Source organism: Anguilla anguilla, chromosome 16 (assembly GCF_013347855.1).
Source record: "Anguilla anguilla isolate fAngAng1 chromosome 16, fAngAng1.pri, whole genome shotgun sequence".
NCBI lineage: Eukaryota > Metazoa > Chordata > Actinopteri > Anguilliformes > Anguillidae > Anguilla > Anguilla anguilla.
Genome location: NC_049216.1, coordinates 31,834,830 through 31,853,220, shown reverse-complemented (window position 1 = coordinate 31,853,220; position 18,391 = coordinate 31,834,830). Strand labels below are relative to the sequence as shown.

General features: G+C 42.9%; 1 protein-coding gene across 1 annotated transcript; it reads right to left on the bottom strand.

The window, feature by feature from the left end:
* Nucleotides 1–403: 403 nt before the first annotated feature.
* LOC118215686 (sal-like protein 1) lies at nt 404–15,421 on the bottom strand. Its single transcript, XM_035396633.1, has 3 exons — nt 14,520–15,421; nt 3,415–6,941; nt 404–2,015 (listed from the first exon to the last, which is right to left on the bottom strand). Exons 1-3 carry the CDS (start codon nt 14,590–14,592, stop codon nt 1,575–1,577), a joined length of 4,041 nt encoding a protein of 1,346 aa, XP_035252524.1. The 5' UTR covers nt 14,593–15,421; the 3' UTR covers nt 404–1,574.
* Nucleotides 15,422–18,391: the final 2,970 nt, after the last annotated feature.

The following is an 18,391-nucleotide window of genomic DNA, read 5'->3' as shown; positions in this document are numbered from 1 at the left end:
CGCTCCGTATTCTTTCATTAGACCGACTTTAGATATCTACTTTACATTTATAGTGTGACATTACAAGATGTTGCGGGGAGTGTGTGTGTGTATGCATATGTATACATACTATATATAAACGTATACATACATACACACATTTTTTGTTTTGTTGCAAAGATAAACATACAGTCGGACTTGTGGAAAATGCTAATTTTGACCGGAAAATGCATCACATTTTGAAAATGTTTAACCTTAATAGCAGTAATTCACATCATGTTTCTAAAAGATTTGAAACCACATTAACCTACTGCCTAATGGCAACAATGACGGGCACACACATAATCGCTGGAAAAAAACGTTTGCAGACAATGCATCACTCCGCAAAACAAACATTTGCAGGAAACATGAATACAAACAACTGTTTCTTTTGGAAAACTGATGTATTTGATTATTAGAGTAAGAATTACAGTATCTTAGCTGTTAGTATGTATTAAACTGTAGAGAAACTGGACCCAGTAAAGATCTTCCAACTTTCCAAGAAAGTGCATGTAACAGTCCCAATGTTTTCGAACCATATATACATATTTATAAAAACACTATTTGTCCCCCTGGTCAAGATGGACTTTGTCTTGTGAGGAATTTTATGTACATTTGTGGTTCTGGAATTTGTACCACGTGACATTTACAGAACCATCTATAGTTTGCATGTGATGTCGACGAAGATGCTGAATCATAGCAGCAGTATGGAAATCCAGCACTTTTAATTACAATAACACCTATGAGGCTTTTTTTTTTCGTCGTTTCAGTTCAAACTACCAAGACGACGCTTTCTTGAAATCCTCCCCTCTAAAATAGCGGTCTTGCTTTTTTTACCTTTACAGCAAGAAACAAACAGAACAAAACAAAACAAAACAAAACAAAAAATCTTCAGGCCAAAAGCACAATACAAACAAAAAAGGGGTTAATTCTACAAAACAAATGAAATGTTTTTTTAAATTCATTTTTAATAAAGTTGAAAAACTGTTCAGAAGGGCATTTTGTCCCTTGTCTGCAGTCTCTTTTTTAAAGGAAGAAGGATAACATACAGCTGGCAGACTTTCCAGCACAGAACAGTGGACGGTATTTACAGCCTCTTTCTGCTTTATTAAAGATCTAATGCATTACATGAACATCAAAGGTTATGTTATATATACTACATATATAAAATAATTTAATGCCAAGGTAATCTACCCAGGTATGGTTGCAAATGCTAAGTTTCAAAAGCACATTTTTAAGCACTCATACAAATCCATTCTGGCTAAAGAACAGAAAACTAAAGAAATTGTTAATGCTTCCACTTGATTCCAAGCAAGGTTATAATCACTAATAAATAAACTCCTTAAAACTATAATATGTTGTACATTGTACAAAAAAGCATGTCCTCTTAACCTTTTAAGTTCATTAAGTTTCCAAGGCAAGCCCCCAAAGCTCGACATTTCTTCTCATCTGGTGCTTTTTTCCCCTCCTTCTTCTTCTTCTTCTGGTGTTTGTTTCTCTCGCACACCCGTGTTGTGTTTGTGTGCACACGTCTGGGGAATGCTAATATGCCCCGGCTAGTTGGTCACAATCTCTTTATTGTCCTCCATGAAGCGGGTGAAACGGAAGTGGTTCCCGTTCTCCGCGTTGGCCATTTTCTCCAGCCCCACCAGGGCGGCGTTAGGTTCCGAGCTGTGCAGCCTCTCCAGGCTGCCCGTCAGGCCGCCGACGGGCGAGCTGCCCCCGTTCCCCACGCTCCCCGACAGGGGCGGGAGGCCCCCGTTCTGGATGACCGAGATCTCGTTGGTCTTCATGGCCAGGCCGTTGGAGAAGGCGGCCGCGTACTGGTTCCAGAAGCTGGCCGGGTCCCCGCTGCCGACACGGGACGCCATGTCCTTCTGGAAGATCTCGGGGAACTTGACGGGGTTGGTCCCCAGGAAGGCCATGGGACCGTCCACGGAGAGCCTTCGACCCCGGCGGGCCGGGGCGCTGTTCCACATGTGCGTTCCCATGTGAACCTGCCCAAAAAACACGGAACAATGCCCCCCCCCCCAACAAATTAGCACCGTCTGTAAAACTTATCTGCCACGCCCACACCAACACTCACACAGACTGCAAGGGGTGATGCAATGGAAAAAATATAAATGCAATCCACTCAGTAATGCTGACTGCAGCCTAGTGCATTAAAAAGGGTTCTACAATATCGAGATGGGCAGACAGTAAAGTTGCCTAGACGTATGGCAGGAGGGTTGCTACAAAACTAGTCCTTTTGGCCGCATTTCAGAAATGATATACCGTGTTTAATCCTGACCCTAATACACAATTCTCTGAAGGAAAGCCTGTTTGTTTAGGTTAAAATTGCAGTGTCCATTTTCATTGCTGTTGGCAGTATTACATTTGGCCATTTACCCCTGAAACGCCCTCTGCAAACAAGGACACAACATATTTTTTCTCCCCCCAGCCTTTTCATCTTGTTATAAGGAAACGAAACAGCTGGATAATGACAGCGTTCTCACATGAGATAGAGAGCACCGAAAATAAATGTGCGTTTTATGACCGTCTCCTGCACGATCGGCCCCCTGCCCCAACCCGATTAGACAAGAGGTGCAACACGGTTCCCCCATTAATAACACAGATCAGTTACACCATATGAATGGAACTGCACCACCAGACAAAATACAGAATTGCCAATATGCAGAAATAGTGTAAGTACAGTTTATTATTTTGTTTAAAAATTAGGGGCAACGGTTTTCTACATTTTCACTTGGTGAAATGTTCAACATTCTAATGTGGACAGCCTTAAAATAAATTACAAATGGTAATGTTTTTAAGCAATATAAAAACAATGAAAAACTTTAAAAAATCTAGACACTGGCATAAGTGCAACGGAAAACATATCACTTAGAAGGATTAAGTAGGGTTTGTAACACACACTAACTGGACCACCACTTAATTTTCACTTATTACTTAAATCAGAAAAATGGCAATTCAAATGACAAAAATATCCATTCAAACAATATCAAGCAGATTTGCTATTTAATCTAAATTAATTATGTAAGTTCAATTACAAACATGCTTAATTTCATATGATTACACGTAAAAATATTCAAAAAGGTTAAGATGAAGAGTACTTATTTATTAGCGGTTGGTCCAGGGAAATATGCTCTTGTTACTTTCTTTGTTACTGAGTCTTTACAGTTTAGCCTACTACCTGGCTGTAGTGGTCTGAATCTCTCAGCTGAATCTCAGCAGAGTCACTCAGGCTTCAGTGTAATAGCAGCACACACACACACACACACACACACACACAATCTGCAAAGTCATTACTGCACCTTATCGAGTGTAACAATTTCAAAAAAAAAATTTTAAAAATGAAGTGCAACAATTCAAAATAATGGGAATAAAAACGGAGTTTACCTTGAGATTGCCTTTGGTAGTGAATGCCCGACCGCAGATGGTACAAGCGAAGGGCTTCTCCCCGGTGTGCGTCCTCTCGTGGATCTGCAGGGCGCTGGAGGACGAGAAGGTCTTCCCGCAGGTGTTGCAGAAGTGCTGCTTGGGGGTTCGCCGCGGCGGCGCGGCGGCGGCGGCGCCGCCGGCAGACAGCACGGGAGACGTGGCGGCAGACGAAGTGACCAGGCTGACCGGGGGCTCCTTGCACTCCTGGTAGGGGCCGTGCAGGAAGCCGTTGACCTCCGTCTTGATCATGGAGGACAGCGAGCTGACGGCGAGGAGGGAGGGGCTGGAGCTGGAGGCGAGGCCGGGGTTGGACGGCTCGAAGAGCTGGGAGGGCAGGTCGCGCATCTGGTGGGTGAGCATGTGCTGCTTGAGATTGCCCTTGGTGGAGAAGCCCCGGTTGCAGGCTGTGCAAATAAACGGTCTCTCTTTGGTATGGCTTCGGTAGTGAATGTCCAAGGCACTCTGACAGGCGAACGTCTTGCCACAGATGTCGCACGCCGTGTTCTTGAAGGTGCCCCGCTCGCGGAAGGGGAAGACCATGCTCAGGGGGTCTTTCGACGGGTTGCAAGATGTCAAGTCTAAGGCCCCCATGCCGGTGGAACCAGACTGCGCAAGGCCTGCACCAATGGGCTCGGACAAGGAAGCCGTCTGCTGCCTCTCTTCAATGCCGGGGGATTTTCGGTGCACAGGTGCACTGAGGGTGGGGGAAGGTGCCTGCATAGAAGAGGTAGATTCAGACATAGCCGGACTCCCCACATTTTGGCTGTCAAAGTCCCCTCCAAAGGATGAGGAGTCATTGGTGAGATGATCGCCTTCTATGGAGCCGTTCTCAAAAGACTGAAACCTGCTGGCATGCAGCTCCTCCACAATCCCTTGGTGGGCCATCTTCATCTGGCTCTCAAGGCCTGCCACCCCCATCATCTCCAGGGGCATCGGGGAAGAACAGAGGCTATCTTGGGACGCATCGACAGATCTGGGCGTGTCTGGGATGCTGCTGTCGGGAAAGTCCTCCATGTTGTCCATGTTCTCATCAGAAAAGTCCAAGTCATCGAAGTTTCTCTCATCCATCGACCCCGTGTCAGACTCCATGGATTCTGGGTAGGTGTCAGGGAGGGGGGTGTTGGGGATCTGTCCGCCCATGTGCATCCTGATGTGCTGCTGCAAGACCACGGCGTTGGTGAACTTCTTCTGGCAGATGGGGCAGGAGTGCTGGACCCTCAGTGGGGGCATGGCACGGTGGACGCTGTAGTGAGTTTTTAGGTTCCCTTTAGTGGTGAACGCTCGGCCACACACTTTACACTTGAAGGGCCTCTCGCCGGTGTGCGTGCGGTAGTGCATTTTCAGGGCGCTCTGACAACTGAGCACCCTGTGGCAGATGACACACTCGTTTGGGTCGGTCACCTTCTTGTCAATGTTCTCCACGAGCTGCTGCAGCTTGGAGGTCTCAGAAGCCTGCAAGGGGTCAAGGAGGCCACCAAAGGGGAACTTAGCCTTGAACTGCTCAGACATGAGGGGCATAAGTGGATTTGTGGTCATGGGGGGACTGTTGGTTGAGGAATAGTCTAGAGAGTTCTCAGCAGCAGAGCTCACACTTGTGTAGATGCTAGACAGCGGGTTGCACTCCTCCGTCTTTCCATTTGAGGTAGGCAGAGTGCCACCTTCACCTTCTTCTGACACGCCATCGCTAATTTTCATGGAGGGCTCTGCAGCACCTGAGTCACTTTTTAGAGAACTGGAGGGGCTGGTTATTGCGACGGAGTGATTCTCCTCTTTCTTAATGAAGGGGGGCAGGCTGGGCATTGTCGGCGGGAGCAACAGGCCGACCGAAGTGGTCAAGGTCGAGAGAACCGGCTTGCTGTCAAGCCAACTAGTCACCGGCTTCTCCGGGGGCATGGACATGCCGTATGGAATGCCAGTGCTGGTTGGAATATTGTCCAAATGCTCTGGGACCGGATAGGGATTCATGTGGATGTGGGGATATTTCTCTTTGTGCCGCTGGAAGTGGACCTTCAGGTTCCCGCGGGTGGAGAAGCGGTTCCCGCAGATGTTGCACTTGTACGGCCTCTCCCCAGTGTGAGAACGCAGGTGGATCTGCAAGGCACTGTCGCTCCCAAACACTTTGGCACAAAACCTGCACTTGTGTTTGAAGAAGGCCTCCTCGGAGCTGGGCCTGGATTCGAAAGACGTGACGTTGGGGGGCTTGCCTTTTCTCTGCGCCAGGACGGCCAGGGAGTTCAGGTCTTCCACGGGTGCGCTGATGCTGGGCAGGGAGCTGGAGAACATGGACACGGGCGGCGGGGGGGGCTGAGGTAGACGCGGTTTCGCCGCGGGGTTCAGCAGGCTACCTATCGTGAAGGCCGGCACGGATGTTCTCGCGAGCGACGCGGCGCCGAGCTGAGGGTGGAGGCCGCTAGCGTGGGCGGGCTGCTTGTCCGACGGCTGGGTGTTGTTCGCCGACGCCGCCGACGCCACCATCGAGCCGATGTTCTGAGATGAGTCGCCGGCCCGGGACGGCAGGCCGCCGCCGCCGCCGCCGGGGTTGGTCTGAGGTAGCTGTGCGGCCGCGGTCAGCTGCTTCAGGCTGCTGATGCTGGCGGACTGACTGGCCAGGCTCTGCGCCAGCCCCGCGGCCGCGGCCAGCTGCTGGGAGAGGTGGGAGCTGAGGGTGGTCAGCGGGTTGGCGGACGTCCCCGGCGCGCCCTGGGAGGGGGCGCCGCAGGGCGCGGGCATCTCGGGGTGGCCCTGAGAGGCCAGCAGCAGTATCTGGTGGCGGATTTGTTCGATGAGCTGCAGCTGGTGGATCTGCTGCTGCTGCAGGGCCAGGAGCTGCTCCATGAGGGCGGGCACCGCCACCTTGTTGCCGCCGGCGGGGCGGCTTTCTTGGGAGAACTGGGCCACCGCCACCTTCGTGCTCTGCAGGTTCTCGATGATGACGTTGCTGTTAATCATCGAGAAGCTTCCCAGTTCGGCCAGGTTACCTAGTTGAGGTAGAGATTTCGAGACGGCGGAGTGACCCGCGCCGGGGCCAGCGCTGCTCCTAATACTACTGCTGCAGGTGTTGCTGTTGTTATTGTTGTTGATGAAACTGCTGCAACTGCTGCTGTGGCTGCTACTGCTGCTGTGGCTGCCGCCGCCGCCACCGTTGTCGTTGTGGCTGTGGCTGTGAATTCCGGAAAGGTCCATATCCATGGACTCTTCTTTGTCAAGTGCGTTATGCTCCGAAAGGTCACTGCACTCTTCTTGATCTGTGTTATTAACTGTGCCATTCATCTGCTCATCAGGATTATTGGGGGGGGAACTGGGGGAGAACTGTTCGGGAGGAGAGACCGGATTCTCATTTACTATCAGAACTAATTGATTCTTAGTGCAATTCTTCTGGTGTTGCTGGAGGTCCGACAGTTCAAAGAACTCGGCGCAGCATCTGCCACAGACGTGGGCGTTGGGGTCTTTACTGGGGAGGTTCTCCGAGCCGGGTTCTGGGTCCCCTGAAATACACAAGCAAGGAACAAAGGATGAGCGATCGGAAATACACCCTGGTTGAAAAAGCAGATTTATGTATCAAACTACATTTTTTCATGAATTAACCCTTTAAACGCGTGTTACATCTTCACACACACACAAAAAAGAAAACAAGATCACTGCCCACTCTCCAAAAAAAAGTTAAATGCTGTGCTATGAGAAAATGCGGAATGAAAAAATAAAAGGGAAAAATCAATAGCACTTCTCAAATATTGCTTAAAACTGATCTTTGAAAATGTCCACATGGGTTTCATCAATCCAACTGACTTAGATAATCATTTTCTCCAGATAATCCATCAAAATATAAAATACTATGAACTGAAGACACTGGGGCTTAATGAAATTTCATAGAAAGGTATTGATTTCCAATATTTCATACTCTTCATTGTCTACTTGTCCAATGGGCGCAAATCAACCATTTGAAGGACTTATTAGACTTTCAAGTTGCTGTCACCTTTGCTCATTTTCAACCCAACTAGAGGCATCTTGGACAGTTTATCCCTGTCACTAAACTAATTTGTAGCTATTCAAGCTGCAATCAGGCTCTGACGAGAACAACACCACCTTTCGTATCAAGACTCTTCTGTAGCCAGTGAATGGCCCGGGTTAAATATAGCTTAAGAAAATGGCATATTAGCATGAAGTCAATGATTGTTGTTTGATAAAACTTACACATTTAAACAATCAGCAACAAATCATCCAAAAATAATTACTTATTAAAAACATCTTAACTATGTCTGGATCAGATCTGAAAGTACACTCCATGCTCGATATAAATCTTACAAATAAAAAAAACAGTATGTGTTCACATAATAAAGCAAGGCCAAACAATTACTTTTTCCTTCAAGTTATCAAGAAGTGATAAGCTCGTTGAAAAAAACAAAAAACAAAACACTGGCTTCTGGTGCGTTTCTAAAACATAAACCCACAAGAAAAGTCTTCACTATTTGAAAAAGCAAAACAATACTTTTTTTTTCCAGAAACAGAATTTATTTAAATTTGGCAGAGACAGGCATCACAAAACTGAACTGCCAGATACAAAAGGAAAACACTGAGAGTTTAACACAGGACAAGCGCTCACAGCAGGCCCTAAACTCCCTCAGCAACTCCTGCTTTTTTTTTTGCTCATCTTTCCTCCTTTTTTGTCCCCCCCCCCCCCCCAAAAATTTTTTTTTCTTTGCTGTTTAACATACGACTCGAATTACAAATTGTCACTGAAAGCAGTTTTTCTATGAATCCCTTTCACCGGCCTTTTATTCCGGCCACCGGCCTTCAACATTTTTATCAGCGCGAGAGATTCATTTGCAAATGAAACACAAAAAGCTCTGACCCGGGTCCCATTGAAAGACAGGATGGCTTCCTATTGTTTAATCAGCATGAGAGCGGCTAGCCCGCCGCCACTGTGCTGTGTGGTCATCTCTCAGAGCGGCCTCTGAAAGCAGATCTTGTTTAATTCAGGGATTATCTCCCCCTATGTTTCTCTCTCTCTCTCTCTCTCTCTACAGAAAAAAAAAATCAGATAACAAAGTTGCCATGACAGTAAAACCCAGATTCACACCACTAAACCATGCAAAAAAAAAAGAGACGCGCAACTTTAATAACTTTTAATATTAACAATCCCTTTCAGGGCATTTGTTGAGAGAAGTGTAGTGTAGAGCTACAGGGAGGCCAGGCTGCTCAGCCACACATGTAAAATAAAACGGAATAAATTAAATTTGGAAAGAAATTTTTTTTTTAAGTTTCATTTTTGAGATAAAAATGAATGTTCGAGCCAACATATTGTGACTTCACGTCATACGAAGTCGGCAGATAAACTTGTTTGTAGACGATTACATTTTAAACAATATTTCAGCAAGTTTAGAATTACTAAGGTCTCAAACCCTTTGTAATTTTTTTAAAAGTATTGTTTACTCAAAAATAAAGCATCATGCCACTATACATCAGAGTATGCATGGTGATGCATACAAAGTATCATAAATTGAATACACTTTGCAGAAATCTACACTGTATATCTGTGTAAGAACAAAAGGAAAGCCAGCATTACATTTTGTTTTAGGCCCACAGCCATGAGGCATAGTGGAAGGATCACTGCCTGCCACAGAATAAAACTTATGAATTTTTACTGGATCCAGAAATTATCCTAAGCCGACACTAGTGTACTGAAGTACTTTACTTTTTTTATTTTTCTTTTTTACAAAGTATTTCACTAAGGAGCTAGAAAGTTAAGAAATGAATGCCTTGCAACCGAAGAGAGAACACAAAATGATCACGAAACGATCTTCCAATAGCGAGTATTCATACAAATTTCTTCAAGGACAGAAGCCAATATATTTGACAAGTCCTTATAAAGCAGAACATAAGTTTGGACCCGGAGTCCAATCAATCTCATCATCATCTTTGTACAGTATGTTCTTAACCCCCCCCCCCCCCCCCCGCCCAGTTAGCAGTCAAACATTGTATCACACATTTTATATCAAGAAAATTATTTGTTTCAATTAGAAGAATGCTTGTCAGTAATAATAATAATAATATTAATAATAATTCTAAAGAAGGCTTAATAAAATGATACCTGTTAACAACAAAGCCGACAATAACTATCTTAAACGCAAAAAAATGTGCTCTTTTAAAATGTCACCTTGTTACCAAGTGTTTATTGTATTCTGCAAGATATAATCAGCGCACACTATTCTAATACACAGCAGCCACATTAAAAAAGAAAAAAAACACCCATATGGTTTAGAATTTGAAACGCACACACTAACACTCAGTTTATCACTCACATAAACACACACAGATATAACACACAGGCACACATACAACCGAACACAGAGTAAACACTATGCATATATTACCCACTGTACATTTACAAAAATAATACATCAAATATTAACTTCTGAATTAATATATTGGCTGCAATATCCAAAGCCATATTTTATTTATATTCACTAATCCTTTTAAAACTAATCATTCCAATTAACAAATTTGCTAACAAAATGAATTGGAAAAAAGAAATAGGACAAACATAATTCCACAAGCACGAGGTGCATCGTGAACTTAAATGCTACCTTACGTTTTCAGCGTGATCAAAGTACAACTGTGTTCACCTGCAGCTGAAAAGTAAACCTCTCTCGGCGTTCTGAGAGGGTCTAGCCTTGACAGAAAACATCGCCAGAGAGCCACACCGCACGGTGAAGAGAGCCATAAGTGTTAAAACTCTCCATTATCACAGCGCAGTGGGGGAAAGCGGAGCATTATCAGGCCTCCGGGAAGGCGGAAAAACGCAAGCGCGCAGAGCCACAGACATGAACAAACGCAGAAAGGGGGGGAAAAAACGAACAAGTAGTAGGAGGGAAAGAACGACAGACGCGTTAATTCCTACGTTCGTTCGCAGTGCCGCTGACGCACCCTTGCAGCCACTTGTGACCCCCCCAGGAGAGGGTCCCCCGTCCCCCCCAAACGCACAACCTCTCAGGTCCTCCAAGATGGTACATTAGACCTCTGTGGAGGCGCCCAGCTGAACACTAGATGGTGTTCCACTAAAAGCTACACTTTTCCCAGGGAGGAAGGAGACCTGGTCCCCCCACTTCTGTCACACTGGCGCATTGAAAAGAAGAACAACAGAAGATGAGGGGGAAAAGAAAACAGAAAGCATGTCCTTAAGGCTTACATCTAAACTGCTGGCTGTATAAACATTGGCACAATGACAAGTAACCGAATCCTGCTGTTTGCAAGGTAAAGCAGAGTGTGTGTGTGAGCAACCTGCCAACCTCAGTGTGTGCGTGTGTGTATGAGTGTGTGTGTGTGTGTGTGTGTGTATGTGTGTGGCAAGGGGGGAGGAGAGCTACTCTTTGAAGGTGAAGAACAAGAGTGACCAATATAACAGCCACATTGATAAGGCCCCCCCTCGGTAGGTCGCCTGTGGCTCAGGGCCCTGGGGTCAATAACTAAGTACAGGAGAACACACCGCTGGCCTGAACTCCCCTCACCTTCCCACGGAGAGAGGCCGGCAAAGGTTAAAACAGCAGTCTCAGGGGCTCGGCGCTACATCCCACAGCCTGCGGGTGGGGGGGGGGGGGGGGGTGGGGGGGTATGAGGGACCGAGCCCGGGCAGTGCAGCTCTGTCCACACCGCTCTGTCCATACCGCACCCTGTGCACTCAGTTATCCCCCCCCCCTGCCAATGCTAACATCCCTACCAATCCAGTACAACTACCAATCTAGTACTGTAGCACGCATGCACGCACGCACGCACGCATGCACACACACACACGTGCGCAAACACACACACACACACACATGCGCAAACACACACACACACACACACACACACACACACACACACACCTCCCTTTAAATACTTCAGGGCTTTCCAATCAGAACATCTACCCGTCGATGTGCGTGTGTGTGTGTGTGTATGTGTGTGATTGTATTTGATTACAACTGGCTTGGGTATCCATGCACTAAACTTGATAACTGATAGAATTACAGGTATTACATTTTCAGCTTACTCAATGTGTGCCATATTTCAGTAATTTCCTGCTGAGGTAAAATGACAAATGCTGCCATTCACGAGATTATTGAATTTGAGGAAAAATGTTGCGAAGCCCAGGGAAAAACATGCATGCTTCAGTGGAAAACTATGTTTCGCATTGATCCAGCGTGCGCAACACAATCAGGCAAAACTGGGGTGAACCTAGGTTTTTAGAATTGAGAAAAACTACCTTTTTATTTAGAAAATGTTCAGCAAATATAAAAATATGTTTGTGAAAAAAAGTTCATACACACAGACAGACAGACAGTCACAAACAAAGGTCGTGGACAGCATAAGACTCTGAAATTGGAGAGTTCAAGCAAAATCTAAAAAACATCTACATTTTTAAAGTGTACATTGAAAGGGTGGGGAAACAACTTAAAGAACGCACAGAAAATAATCATGAATTCGCCAAGTAAATTAAATTAACTTGTAAATGGATAATGCCAGTGCAGTCCTATCGCTAACTATAATTGCTGCATGTGCAAAAACATGTTCTAACCTCAACTGTATAGGAAAGAAGTGTACTTAATCTTAGTTTATTTTAAAACGTGTGGGATCAGTGCACCACCGCATTGATGTTCTGTTCGGAAATGCGTAGGTTCTGTACGATCCTAGTCTTCCTACAGTTATTTTTGAACGGTACACTGATTTCAGCAACTAGTGGGTGAGCGACAAAGCCCTCAAGCTGTCTTCATGACGACAGAGTTTGCTGTTCTCATTCTAACCACTACAAACATAAACCAGTAACAGTCGCTTCATATTCGTTTAACTTAGGCGAAAGTACCATTTATCATACAAACAGTGCAACTATTCTAGTATGTTTTTAATTTTTTATTGTTTTATATTTTATAAAATAAAGAATCAGATATTAAGATTACATCACATAGGCCTAGATATTTTAAAAAGATGTATTTGGATATGTTTTTCAGTATTTTAAATTCTGATTTAAAACAAAAAAATTTGGATATACCATAAGCAAACCCCCAGATCCAATTATTTCGATAATTTGGCCTTAGTTTCTGCTTTAAGGCATACATTTGGAAGCAATATGGAAAATCGAATCAAAAGACTAAATTATCTAGAAAATGAGTTGATCTTGTTTAGATACCAAGAACTGAAACCGTACCACATCAAAGACTCTTATCAAAAACTTCGTGAGGAGACGAACTGCACCAATGGAGTACACGGGGAAAAAACGCACTCTAGTATTCTAAGAATGTAAGTAAATACATAGGCTACTTTACACAACTTTCATGCGTTTTTTTTCTGTCAGCCAAGGGTGACAAGACGCTCTTTTGAGATCGTAGGAAAAAATGTTCGGACAGTTGTTTAGAATTATTGCGCAACTATGAGAATCTCGCGGCCCTCAGAACGAAAGCAACAGTGCATTTTTGCCCCTTTTTAATGCTTTCATGTGCTGTAAACATGGACTTTTGTCAATGCAAGTATTTTTGGAAGTAGAGAAGGGTGAACATTTGGACGGGTGTATAAATAAACTAAGCAAGTATTAGTTTATTTATAAACTTATAATGTATCGTTGCATTTCCATAAGCAGCATACGACTTAATTACTTCAGAATTCGAAGGCCTGAAACTGTAAACTTGTTGTCAACCGAAAAAGTAGCCTACACAGCAACAAGGTGTTATATACTTGAGTTAGTGGCTTGGTTATTGGTTAAATAATCCAGTTAAAATAAATCCTTGAGAAAAAATGTTTAGGGACCAGGGGGCCGCGACATGATTTAAAACAAAACAAACAGCAACAGGGAAAAAAAAGAAATAAAAGTCAGTTTAATGAGTAACTTTGAAAGTATGGATAGAGTTTTATTTGTTTGATAGTTAATCTAGTGAATGCAGATTTTCCTGTTTACTACACATCACGAAAAATGTTTCGTTGATTGGTTTATATAAGATAGGCTATCTGCGTGCAGGACTTTACATATTTTCAAAACCGAGGCCCCGATTTAAAAAAGAATACATAAGAACATACGTTTCCTTCCCGCAGTGTAACTACACATTCACCTCTCATTTACATGACAATCACGTCTTTTTATATTCAGCAAAATAACTAAAATAAAAAAATAAAAAAAAACTTTTTCTGGTTTCCAACATTGCCCAAAGCAACATACAATTGTGTGTTGAGCGTTTCAATTATATTTCTATTTTGACTATCTTAAACAGCTTACATTTAATGTTATGCAAGCGCATCTGTGACGGTCACAACTTTTTGGTGGTACAAAACGGATGAAATACAAGGTGTTGTGGACGAAAACTGCAGCCTTATACGGAGACTGAAGCCAACTCAATGAAGTCTAAAATTATTTTTCATCATTCGGAATAATGGGACTAAGTCAGTTAAGTTTAAACTGTTGGGCTCGTAGTTTTCTGGAAACCTTCTGTCGACAATAGCAGGAGTACGGACAAAAGCAGAAAACCCACGAGCACCTGAACAGTTTAAGAAACAACCGATTGGTTTCCAAGGCTGTCCAAACACGATACAAAGTGATCGTAAAAATCTACAAAATGTTGTCTAATGGTATTAATATTCTTTATTCGATTCAGTTAGCGTGCGCCAGGAGTTTATGGAATAAACACTGGCAGTTAAAAGTGACCGATAAACTAGAATGAGCTTTTAATTGAAGACCAAAACATGTTGCATGTGGGGAGGATGCGCCCGTAGGATACTTTTTTAAAATCCACGTTTACGCATAAATAAGACTTAACTGAGAAAAAAAATCATCCACAAGAAGTTCGGAAACTACAAAGAAATAGCCTGTTAAGACTTGTAAACATGGCGATACTTAGAAAATGTTCAAACTACCGCGTTTGCTCTGTCCGATAATCAAACGGTAACAAATGAAAAGTTACAGGCTGAGATCTGGAATCCTCGCCAAGCTTTTAAACCCCCACACGGGAGAGAAAACTCCAGAAAGACGTCGCAACCGGATTCGGGCTTCCGGCTTGCGGGTATCAAGGTAACTCGCTATGATTCAAAGCTCGGCTCTAACTTACCATTGTGCTCGGATAAGGCCAGATGCGGGTCCGATTGGAAATGCTGTGGCTTCGCTTGTTTCCTCCGCGACATGCTGGCTCACACATCAGCCAGGGCAGAATAAAAAATTACTAAAAAATCTGCTCAAAATTACGGAAATCGAGCCCATCCACCGCGCATGTGTCCTGCTATAATTATGATTATCAATAATGCTTCGCGATTAATCATACAGGGGTTCTTTGAAAGGCGATTGGCACCTCGCCAGTCCCCTATTCAAATGAAGTCTCTTTAATCAATTAGCTCCTGATTTGCTGGGGACTCTTGTCTCTCTCTCCGCTCCCACCCAATGAGTTGATCCGTGAGAAGGAAAGGCAGGATTTTCCGACTCCCTTTAGATACAGTTTAACCCTTCTTAGCAACCAGCTGGGAGCCGCTCGCAGCTTATCTTAGTTACTACTGGAATGTGACAGAGTCCTGTGCCCATGCGTTCCACTGTATCTATCCCGTTCATTAAATGTTAACAAAACCAACACGTTTCAGATGAATTCAGCTGACTACAGCGGCGAAAAATCCTTGCGTCCCCGCAGACGTCTACTTTGCCACAGTTTGCCTCGTCGTTATTTTCCTTATCCTTCTTTCTGGCTTGTATTGAGAGTCGTTGTCATTCAGATGTTTAATGGCAAGCGCCGTTTTACCGCTACACATTACTTCCTCTGGGCTCAACAGAAAGAAAAATTGAGTCGGCTGATCTAAAGAAGTTTCGTGCCTAATTGCGATGTTGGAATCTCGGAAGTCCGTGGAAAGTCTCGAATATCCCAATAAGATTCATCTGATTATCGCCGTACTGTGTAGCTAACACGTTTTCACCCCGCACCGCATTCCGCGAACAAACAAACTTTAAGGGCCCCATGGAACACTGTGAGAAATCTAGAGCCCAACCCATCTATGATTCTATTGGTCACCGGTCTATTCTATCATAGGACGACGGAGCTGCAAGCTGTCTGTGCGTGCGCGTGGCGGTGTAGTGTGTACAAGCAAGTGGCAAAGACGAGACCGGGGAATATCAAAGTATTGAGAATATATCCCGTTTAGTCGTCTGTAAATACGTTTTTTTTTCATTGTTTTCGCAACATTTATTTTGCAGTTATATTGACTTATTGCATCCTCAAATATAACCCCGTGATGTATACATGTGGATATATGGGATAATATTGCTGGAATTTAGCTGTTAAACGCTGACTGCGATTAGTTGTGAACTGACAATTGAGACGGGATTTACAATGAAAATTTGTTCTTCAGGTGAACCTACACTTCGAGAATATTTAACTTACCAATTTTAAGTTTTTTTTATAAAACACAGTGGCGTGACATTTTTCAGCAGGCATCCCTGGATTTTTGGATTGAAGTTCATTAACTTATTCAGGTTATAATTCTGACTGTAACGCAGCAAGAAAAAATAAAAAAAGCCTAATTATATATATGTATTTCCCCCCATAGCATTAAACATATATTGCTTTCAGAAACCAGGATTTGAAGGTTTCAAGTAAATATTCGACATTCTACACAAACGCAGATACGGCCAGTTTGTTTTGCCCTGCAATACGTTGTAAAAGGCAATGTTTCAATAATGAGCAATAAAGGCCGCATAACCTAAAACAATGTTTCAAAAACACCGTGGAAGCGGTGCAACTAGCACTGGTACGAACACACGCAGCTGATGTGGCCATGTGCTCACAGTAAGAACACTACTGGGCGCAGTAGGTTGGATGGTGAAAATTCGAAACTGCCAGTTATCTAAGGGTGAATTAATTTTTCATTGTTATTTAATTGTTAGGCTATTTAAAACAGCAATAACATTTCAGCTATCAGTTGTTAGAAACAATAATTATGAGTGCAATACAAAGGAACTGTATGCTATAGTAACAACAACGACGACAACACTAACAATAACAATAATAATAATAATAATAATAATAATAATAATAATAATAATAATAATAATAATAATAATGTCAACTCAAACATTATCATCAGAATCCAAAAAATAAATGTTCATTATTGATGAGGCTTTAGCTGGAATCTGTTTTCAGGATAAAAATCCCTACAGGAACTCTAGCAGCACGTTAGCAGATTTATTATGTGGAAAAGACAAACGAAGCTATCAGTTTGGGTGATTTTGAGGAATGAAGATAATAACGTTACTATAGGTGATGCCTTGGATGCCATTATTTTTCACTGAATATTTAAAGAGCAGCTGCAGGCTAGATGGATCTAGTCCTTTCTTGTATCAGCTACCTACTTAGGACGTCTGTTATTTATTTATTTATGAAAGAAAAAAAGAAAGAATGAGAGAAAGACAGAAAAATAATTTGCAAGCTTATTTTGTTTTGGCAAAAGTGATACATTACTGGACGCCACGAATTACATTAATTCATTTGTACATTTAGGGAAATTGTTTTTATTCATTTTGCACATATAATGATTTTTTTTTTAAATTTTATTTTATTTTAACAAATGAGCAATACGAATAAAATAAGACTTAAATTAATGCTATATATATATATATATATATATATATATATATATATATATATATATATATATATATACATATATATAGTTAAGAGTTTGCACAACATGATAAACATTACTAATACAAATAGCGCATTAAAGTATTAAAGACTAACGAAATAAAACGTAAAACTGAGAAATTTTAATCGATACAAATGAGAGCAAATAATTGCCTGCGGTAGAAATAAATGCACGAACGGTATAGCTTGCAGCATAACTCACTATATTTCAGTAGCCAACGGTCAGAAGCAGGAATCTCTGTCTTTCTTGAAAATCATATTAGTAATAAACCAAGGGAGGCAAAGGAGAAATGTCTGCAATATTGTAATGTCCTGGACTGGAAAATCAATGGTCAGTTAATTGATGTGAGTGTTGGTGTGAGATTGTAAACAGGGTGATTTGCAGCCCAGTCGAGCGAGAGACGTTTTAAATGAGATTCACTCCAGACGGTCGGGCTACACTGTGTTAACAATCACGGGTTGAATGACACAAACAGCAAGAAATTTTGGGCTGAATTAAAATGAGACTAGGATTCAAAGCAATGGGTAGGGGGTTGGGGTTAAACACAAGCAGCCAAACACACCCTCCCACCCCTGTTTTGAAGGATAATTAATTGGAGGTGGAAACAAATGTTTGAAAATATACTACAGATAACCTTGTGACGTTCTTAAAAATGCAATAAAGGTATTACATAATGTTACATAACTCAAACGAAACACCAAAATAATAATAATAATAATAATGGATTCAATAAAAGAAATCACGAATGCAATCAAGGCAGCCAGTATTTTTACATTACATTTACATTCACAAATACAGTTCCATATTTCATGACAAACTGCAGTGCTTTCTTATTTTTTATTTGCTGTCGAGAAAGTAACAGAAGCTTGTACGCACAAAGCTCGCGCGCGAGCGCAAATCAATACAGGGTTGAAGGGTAGGGGATGCATGCGGGCATCATTCACTATTATTACTGACAGCCAATAATTGATCATCGCACAGAAACACATACCGTTTGACCGCATAATTGAATCGCATAAGCAATATGGGCACGGACAGGGGAAAATATACGGCACCCCACAGATCCCCTTGTTGTTAGTAGTTTATATAGATCATTCTAATTAAGAAAGTATTTCCCTTCTCTAATGGGAGGCCTCTGTGTTACGTGTTACTCAACCTGCATGCTTCTTTCTTTGCCCCTCCACCCCCCCCCCCCCCCCCCCCCCCCCCATCCCGTGCAATGATGAGCGAATTCAGATGAGTTTAAACTTTCTCAGGTACATCATTTATACGATTAACAGGATAACGAACGATACCAATG

Excerpts from the sequence above, each read along its gene's own strand:
- LOC118215686 (XM_035396633.1), bottom strand. The coding sequence starts at position 14,592 with ATGTCGCGGAGGAAACAAGCGAAGCCACAGCATTTCCAATCGGACCCG. Across the intron at positions 6,942-14,519 it reads GGCCTTATCCGAGCACAATG|GGGACCCAGAACCCGGCTCG; the intron begins GTAAGTTAGAGC and ends TGTGTATTTCAG. Across the intron at positions 2,016-3,414 it reads CTACCAAAGGCAATCTCAAG|GTTCACATGGGAACGCACAT; the intron begins GTAAACTCCGTT and ends TTTTTTGGGCAG.